The 9155-nt window shown below is 35.5% G+C and overlaps 1 protein-coding gene across 2 annotated transcripts in view; it reads left to right on the forward strand.

Moving 5' to 3' along the window:
* Positions 1-264: 264 nt before the first annotated feature.
* Positions 265-9155, forward strand: part of LOC110033793 (ATP-dependent Clp protease proteolytic subunit-related protein 3, chloroplastic) — a 26072-nt gene continuing 17181 nt past the window's right edge. For both annotated transcript variants that reach the window (XM_020737897.1, XM_020737891.1), the window contains exons 1-3: positions 265-652; positions 4703-4804; positions 5080-5202. In XM_020737897.1, coding sequence (XP_020593556.1) covers positions 368-652; positions 4703-4804; positions 5080-5202 — 510 coding nt within the window. In that variant the 5' untranslated portion in view covers positions 265-367. The remainder of the gene's footprint in view (positions 653-4702; positions 4805-5079; positions 5203-9155) is intronic.

Here is a 9155-nt window from a genome sequence, read left to right on the forward strand (position 1 = left end):
AGGGGCTTTGGATACGTGCGAGGCGAAGTAGGGCTAGGAGATGAATGAAAGCGAGAGTAGTGAAGGAAAAAAAAACCCTCGTTGTTTATTCGTAAATCGTGAGATGCAAGTGCTAGCACTCAATCATGAAAATGATATTTTTAGGATGTAATTATTTAATGGGGGAAAAAAGGAGCCCCTCAAATACATAAATACTAAATTTTTATTTGAAGACGGTTCTAAAAGCCTAAACAATGGGCCTTATATTATATGTTATTTATGTAATTTTTTTAGTCCATTAATCTTTATTCCTATCGATGCCTTCTTCCCTCCCTATCAAAAAAATCCACAGTAACAGAGGCATCGATTACAAGTTGAGAAAGAAGGAATGGCGTGTGGAAGCCTATGCTTCCAAACCCTTTGCTCTCGGTTCCCCGTTTTCGTCTCCGCTTCCTCTACTTCATCGCCGTCATCTAGAAGAGCATTACCCGGTGACTGGTGGGCGAAGGCACCTCTGATACCGCCCCTGAACCCTAAAGATCCTTTCCTTTCCAAGCTCGCCTCAGTAGCCACCACCTCTCCCGAAGCCCTAGAGTTAAAGCGGGCGGTATTGGACACCCCGCCGTATCTCGACCTCCTTGACAGCCCGAAGTTGATGGCCACTCCAGCCCAGGTAAGAATGGCTTCTTTGTTGTTTTGCAAGTTTATCACACTTTTTGTTGGTTGAGAGTGTTGAGAGATGGCAAGCGGTCGTGAAGGATAGAAGTAGGGTTCTTTCACTGTTGCAGAGGAGAAGTTTTTCGTGATCTGAACCTAAATTTTGGTTTGAGTTTGGGAAAAGTGGTGAGGTTTGTCTTCCGCTTCATGGTCTGGTGTTTGGTGCATAGGAACCCTTGAGGACTTGGGTTTGAGTAAGGAAATGGCGCGTACGAGTGACTGTGCTTCGCCACTCAAAGTTATAAAAACTGATAAGAGTTTGGTGGGCGATGTCAGCCATATGCACCTTTTCTTTTTTATATTGATTTTGAAATTCGGAAGTCGTGCTTGTTTTTTGATCGAAATGTAAGGGCGCCTCCTGGGACTTCATCCTAAGGAAACATTATGGCGGGTCTGAGAAATTTAAATAAGTAGTGACAAAATTGCTATTTTGTATGAGTTGGAGAGTTGGAATTGTTGGACATTTGAGAGGGCACAATTGAGCCGGTCAAACCTAGTTGAATTAAAAAAGATGTTGAGATCAGTGATGGTAAAAGCACATTTAATTGTGAAATGATTGATTTTGTTTTCTTGGAATGGTGCAAGGAACTTTAAAAAACTATGCAATTACTAAATTTTAAATTAAAGGAGAAAATATATGGTATTCATCCTATAGAGCAAGAAAGCTAGAGTTTTGGATAAGGCTTACTTGTCAGTTGTAACAAAAAAAAATTAAAGAGACAAAAATGAAGCATTATGATACTCTTATGTAGCCATATCCGTTAGATTAACTTTCCTAATAGTTTTGAATACAAGATAAAAAAGATTCAAAACTGAAGGACTCAAACAAACTTATCATCCTTTTCTTAAGAGGCTATTTGGTTCAATATTATTTGAAATGTGTTTGTTATAAAGATGTCTGTTTTTATTGCCAAATGTTTTGTTTTTGGTATTTTTGTATTAAAATATTTTACATTTGTTGATCCAATTGTATCTTCAAGCAAGATGACCACTTGGGTTAATTCCATTAGAATAAACAACTTTAAGCTCACCTAATGGTCAAGTTACTTCAAATTAACTAGTGTATGGGGCCATTTAGGATTGATAAACCCATATGGAACCACATTTTAAGGCTACATGTCAACAGTGGTTGAACACTTCAATGTGAGCAAGTCTAATTCATCATGGAATGCTACGTGATCAAGCCAAAGGAACCAAAATCACCATCTTACCTTCATCTGGTTAGTCACCCTTAATTGGATATGAAGGGGGGAGGGCTACCCGATCTATTGTTGAGGAATTAGTTTAGATTTTCATTAGATTAAGGATAATTATTATCCTATTGTAATTGATTTATTGATCCATGGGTAGTTATTATCCTATAATTTGAATTTGAAATATTGTTTGCTATTCCCTTCTGCTATTATAAATAATTAAGGGCTCATTTAAATATCATACAATCATTTTGCTATTCTGATGGAATATTTTCAAAATGCCTAAACAATCTAATGGCAGTAAGATCCAATCCAATTGGAAGTGTTCATCAATTCCTCATCAAAGAACGGTCAACCTAAACTTTAGCTGTAGGCCCCATTTTATTCCTTAATCTAATTTTTGGCCAAAACACACTCTACATTTTTTTTTAATTGCAAGTTTGATTTAGGTTTTCCAAAGATTTTTTAGATCTTCGATCCAGGCTTAAAAAAGGGTGGCTTGATTTGATCTCATAGTTTAGATCACTAGCATTGAACTTGTGAGGAGCATTACTAGTACCCTTCTTGACCTTGGAACTTGAAAAGGACTACCAAGTGTGATTATTGGAACTTGAAAAGATGTTAGAATGTTGTGAGGATATCTTTCATAGCGTTCAAAATAAAATTTCCCATCCAATATAGCTTGTGCAATTCAAATCGACATCCAATTTTATATTTCACCGATAAATCTCATAGTGGAGAAAACAAGTTTCAGAGAATGATGAGACAAAAAGAGATTCTAAGAACCTTTCCCATTAATCTAGCCGAGGAGATCTCCATAGTGCTTATAAGAGAATTCAAGAGGTTACAGTGGTTTATTTCACATGGACAAATTGGAGGCAGTGGTCAACGTAAGGAAACATGGACAACTGAGTACTTGTAAGGATCATTTTTTTGCATATAATCATGCATAAAAGCATTATTTGCTTTTATATGTAGAGCAAATCAAGCGTTGACAACTTATGGGGCAAAAATTGTGTCCGGAAGTGCTACTACTCAAGAAAGGCGTTCACTACGAGCCAATCTCGCCATCAGAATGGCTCATCACATTGCAAGTGGAAGTACATAATAATCTTTAATATTGGTTGACTACGCATCTATGGCCACATTGGGTTAATCACATCAACAAGATGGCTACAACAACAAGCATTTAAGTTGACTTTTATGCTATGCGCTTACTTCCACCATCAATTTAATGGTGACAACATAGTTGACATCTATGGTTGGGTAGAGTTTGATAATTGGGGCAATTGTTGCATAGTCACATCATGGAGTAGCTGCATTTCATGAGCCAACTACAACAATATCATGGTTGATTATAATGTAAGCTGGGTCATCAGTATCTTGGATGGTTTGACTACAAATTTGTTTTATTTTATTCCCGTAATTTATTATAGGATCCAATTACTTGACGAAATAATTCATGATCTAGAAGGATACCAAGAAAATGTGCATTAGCTAAACTTGACAATTACGTGGGTCAAATCTACTGGATTTAGCTATTTTTGGCTAACTTGACATGTGATAAGCTAATCTAGATCAACTCGACCATTAAGTTAGGCTATTTAGGCTCCATGGACTCATATGAGGCTATGTGAAAGAAACATAAGCTACAAGGAAGATGCAAGCAATGTTTTAACAGGCGGAGACATACGGTGAGATGTTTTAGTTGATTTGTAATCTCCTTAGTATGAATTTAATATTTAAAATATTTAATTAAAATAAAATATAATTAAAAATCAAATATAATGAAAAAAGAATCATAATCATATGATTTATATTCTTACTCCAAAGTTTAATTGGTACAAAAATATATAATAAAACAATTTGAAAAATCAACATTAAATAAGATGAGCATTGAGTTGGTATAACAAGCTAAGAAAGATAGGGGAGCTCTAGCAAAGCGACGGGGATCCAAAGATTGTCACAATGCAAGAGTGATAAAGACTAGTCATGCTTTGGTGTTTGTTCAAGATTATATACTAGAGAAAATTATTTGATAGCATACCAATTTTTAAGAGATCAGAAATAATTAATATTTTCGTTCACATTTTTATTTAAATCGATAGGATAGTTAAAATTGATGAAAGTCTTACTATTTGACATTTATTTAATTTAAATTATAACCTGGGGCTATCACCTCACTAATTGGGCGCAAAAGGCGAGCCTTTGGTTCCCTTTGCAATACCTCAGCTTGTGGGGTGTTGAACACTCCTAATGCCCCGCATATCAAATGCCTTTCCTACTTGTACCATATTTATTTTACCCTGCCTCGCTTTGATGTTAGCCCAAAAAGTGTAATTTAATACATAGGATACAAACAGCATAGAGTGTCTTTCATCAAAGCTCAAATAGCCCAAACCATCATGTTCGCTTTATTGCAACTTGATATTACTTAAATTGATTATTTCTTGCACTTGCAAAGAAGGAAAATCAATTTGATAAAACAGCTTTAGTGATTGTTCCAGTTACTTTTAGTTATTATTAAATCCCTTATTAGGGCGATTCTCGATGCAATAAGTGAGATTCTTGTATTTTTGCAATCTGATTAAACCTATTATTCATACAAAATTATGCTTTGCATTGCATATCATTATGGTTTCTGCTTGTCGTTTATTATTCCCTTTAATTTATTTTTTGATTTCATTGTAAGGAAATTGATACATGCATATTTGGATACACTATATATCTTTACTTAACTTATTTATGTATTTTAGCCGTTTCAGCATTCTTAAATTTTTCTGCAAATTTTCATTATATTTTACCTGAACTAGGTGGAGCGTTCTGTTAGCTACAATGAGCACAGGCCAAGAAAACCTCCACCAGATTTGCCATCCTTGCTACTTCATGGGCGAATTGTCTATATTGGCATGCCTGTAAGTGTTATGACCTTCCTGCTTTATGAAAATGGCCAAGTAGGTTTACACTGTCGTTGATTCGTTTTATGATAAAACCTTTTTTATATTGCAGTTACAACTTTGTTAATATTGCACTCTTGGTTTTCATTCCGCAAGGAAAAAAATACAAATTTTTTTTTATTTTGTTAATTTTGTTGTACTTGTTATCTTTTTTATTTTTTTGGTCATCTTTCAAACAAAAAGGTGGCATACAATTCTAGAAATCTTTTGTTGAACTATTCTTTCTTGTTTAGCTGGTGCCTGCTGTAACGGAGCTGGTTATTGCTGAACTGATGTACCTGCAATGGATGGATCCAAAGCAACCAATCTATCTTTACATCAATTCAACTGGAACTACACGTGATGATGGTGAAACTGTACGTAATATCATGTTTTGTTTTAGCATATATGAATGTTCAGCCTACCCAGAATTATCTTCATACAATTGTTTTCTTTAATCTTTATGTTGCTTTGAATTTATGAATTATTTCACTAGGAAACTTATGAATTTCATTTGAGCGAAGAAAAAATGACTCATTCTTTAGTTAACTTAGCTCTCAAGTTACATCAATTTAACTGGAACTACACGTGATGATGGTGAAACTGTACGTAATATCATTTTTTGTTTTAGCATATATGAATGTTCAGCCTCCCCAGAATTATCTTCATACAATTTTTTCCTTTAATCTTTATGTTGGGTTGAATTTATGAATTATTTCGCTAGGAAACTTATGAATTTCATTTGAGCGAACAAAAAATAACTCATTCTTTAGTTAACTTAGCTTTCAAGTTATTTCTGGTCTTTTCTCAAAGCTAATTCAATTTAGCTATCATGAATACCCCTGCAGCTTTTTTTTTTGTGATTGTATGAGATACCTTGTTAAGAGTCATTATTATTAGGTTGGTTAATATGTTGAGTTGTTGGCAAATCCATGTTTATGATTGCTGATCTAACGGCCATGTAGAACTTGGTCTGAATTAGCTTTACGTAGGCTTCTTGCTATCCCTGTTTGACAGCTATTCTCAAACTTCATAAGGACATATTACTTTATTTAGGCTGCAGCAGAGGCTCATGCAGGAAAACATTTTGGTTTACCGGTGCACTTTTTAACTAAATTTCTCTTAGCTTGTTTCACTTTTAATTAACTTAACGGAACCTTGGGAAAAAAACTGTGTTGATTTTTAACAAATTTAAGCCACAAATGGATAGATGGACGATGGATAAAAATTTATTGTTTGACATTTTGAGAACCACCTCAAAGTTCCAGATTAAGTCATTTTGGTTCACGCGGAGTTTCACGCCTTGTTAGCTCTAGGTCAAAGTTGTATTTCTTTCAGAGAATAATGCATCAAGCCTTCATCTTTGTCGTTTACTTCTATTTATTTTGTGTTAGCTTTATGAATCAATATTTTTTATTTGTTTTTACTAAGTGCTGCTTGAGGCATTAAGCTTATTCTACCAAATCTTTTTTAATATAGTTCTACTCATATTACTTTTTTCCTCTCTCTCTCTCTTTCAAATCATTCACCTTAATTTTATACATCTATCTTATTCGTGCTTTTTTGCCTTTTTTTTATACATCTAAACCACTAAGTATATTGTACATTAGTTTATATTCAAATGATGGCTCATATTTGCTTTGACATAATCATTCTAACATGTTACCTTTGTTTACCTTTGTCCCTCCTAATCATTCAACACTGATTTTGTGTATTCGTCTTGTGGGGTACATTTGTATTATTTGTTGTAAATGCCATAATAGTCTATTCTCCAATATCTTTTCTGGAATAAATGCAGCTCACACTATTTGTCTGATGCAATTATTTCTCAATCTATATTCTCATTTTTATTACACATGCATCTTAATATTCTTACTTTTAACATGCGTAAATTGGCTATAAATTTTTTACTTCTTACTTAAATCCAATAACATGCTCTACTTGAATTCTACTAATAACATCCCCATGAATATCACCATCATTTTGAACAATAGACTCGATATTTAAAGCGTTCACACCTTTTAATAATTTGATTACCAATAGTTACATTTCTCTCACTAGAGCTACTACTACTAAAATTATTTTCCATGTATTCAGATCTAGTTCTACTCAAACGAAGGCCTTTAGACTCCAAGATAGACCTCCATAAAACAAGTTTTTCCTGAGATTTTCTTTCGCTTTATCCACAAGAAGGATATCATCAACAAAAAACATACACCATGGTACATCCTCCTGTAAGTTTCTAGTAAGACCATCCATAACTAAAGCTAAAAGTTATGGGCTTAAAGCCGATCTCTGATGTAAACCAACAGAAGTAGGAAAATATTTGGTTAATCCTCTGTTCGAACGCAAATAACAATTCTTGTATACATATCTTTAATGACTTGAATATAAGTCATAACAACACGTTTCTTTTTAAGAACTATCCAAAGGATATCTATTGGAACCTTATCGTAAGCTTTTTCTAAATCAATAAAAATCAATGTAGACTTCCTTATTATCTCTGCCTTGAGGACCTGTTGACCTTGCTTTCGATCGAGGTGCAGTTTTCCCCTCCTTAGTAGCCTAGGATCTAGCCGTAGGACCTTTCTGTCGACCACTCCTAGTAAACTAGTGAAGGAGCCCTCCCCGTTAGCAATTCTGAACTTTTCTTCGCTCGACTTGACGTTCCATATAGTAGTTTTGACCGGTTTTGACCGCTATTGTTTTTGACCGCTATTGTTTAGCAGGTAAGACTACTTTGAAGGAACTCAGGGAGTATTCCTATAGGACTGTCGGCTTTAGGATTAACTGTACTCGTTGATTTGACGCTGCCGCGTTCTTCGCCGTCCTGTTTAATCGAATTTTAGCCGAGTTTTTGACGTGATTCGGGTCGCGACGTGTTTTCGTCTCAATCGTCGACGAGGTCATCTAAACGAGCCGATGCGTCTGGGACATCGATTTTGCCTAGAGGAGACGTTCGTTTCATTGCGACGGCACGTTTTGGGGAAAATACATATTTATGTGTTAATTATAATAATAAATAATATTTTATTATTATTATTATTATAATTAATAACTTATGTTAAAAAATCCTTAACCTAGTTTATTTCCCCTTCCCTTTCTTCCTCTCGCGCTCATGGACCCCTGTCCTAACTACGGTTCGCTCGGTTTCACCTGACCCACTCCTTCGTGCCGTTGGAGTTTCGTCCCCGCGCTCGTTCCTCTCGCACGCGAGACAACCTCGCAGGCGACCCATCCTCTTATTATTGCCGAGGATCCTATCCTTTGCGAGGATCGTATCCTCTGCTCTCGACCCTCCTTGCCGCAAAGCGTGGCCTCTACGAGGATCGTATCCTCTGCGCTCGATCCTTCTGTCGTATCTTCTTAATCATTCTTTGGTATATATTAGAGCTCGGTTTTGTAGCCCTGAGGGTATGCCGAATAAAATCTCTTAGAGAGGGAGGAAACTCTGTTATTTTCTTTTCTCACTTACTTCTTTAATTTTCTAGTGCTTGAATGTGCTTGAATTGGTTTCATCTTGCGAGTTGAAGTTGGGGAGTGCCTTTAAAGTTCCTGTGTTACTTTCTTTTGCTTCAAGGAGATACCTTTTCCCCTTTTGTGCCTTGCCCTTTTTTCGGTTTTGCCCTGTCGAGCCCCTGTTAGCTTGGTGCGATGGGTGATACAACATGCTGACTTAGTTGACACTTGTATTTTTGAATACATGAGACTCAAGCATCTAGGAATAGAAATGCAAACATACTTTAAGGGCTAGATTTGATTACCTGTTTAGAAGGATATAAGTATAGCATGTTATCGACTTTTCTCTTTTCCCTACTTGGTTAAAATGGTAAAACTATGACATATTTCTATTATTGTGAATGAGAAGGTTGAAACGTGGCTTTGAGACGATGCTAGCTTCTTTTTCCTCTTTTTGTTCAAAAGCAAGTTGAAATAATTGAAAATGTAGCTTTCAGCTGATGCTGGCTCGTCTTGCAAGCATGTTGGGATATGTATTATGAGGCTTTTCATCTATTCTTATTAGTATGAGATATTGAAAAGTTTATTTGGCCTTTCATGCATGTTTGGGGGCTCGGTTTTGGTTTCTTATGGCTCTTCCTTGCTTGGAATGCATGTTATGAGAGGATTTATTTAATTCGACAAGTCTTGTAACTTGTTTTGGTGGTTGGGTTTAGCACCTCACGAGGCATCACTTTGTTTAAACCTCTATTGGAAGTTGTTTCATGCTTGGAATATTTAAGTTGGGGGCTTAACTATACTCTTTATATTATTGCTCTTGTTAAGACATATGTTGGGCTCTATATCTTGATGTTTCAAAAGATGTTTCAAA

This window comes from Phalaenopsis equestris, unplaced genomic scaffold, assembly GCF_001263595.1.
Source record: "Phalaenopsis equestris unplaced genomic scaffold, ASM126359v1 Scaffold000002, whole genome shotgun sequence".
Taxonomy (NCBI): Eukaryota; Viridiplantae; Streptophyta; class Magnoliopsida; order Asparagales; family Orchidaceae; genus Phalaenopsis; species Phalaenopsis equestris.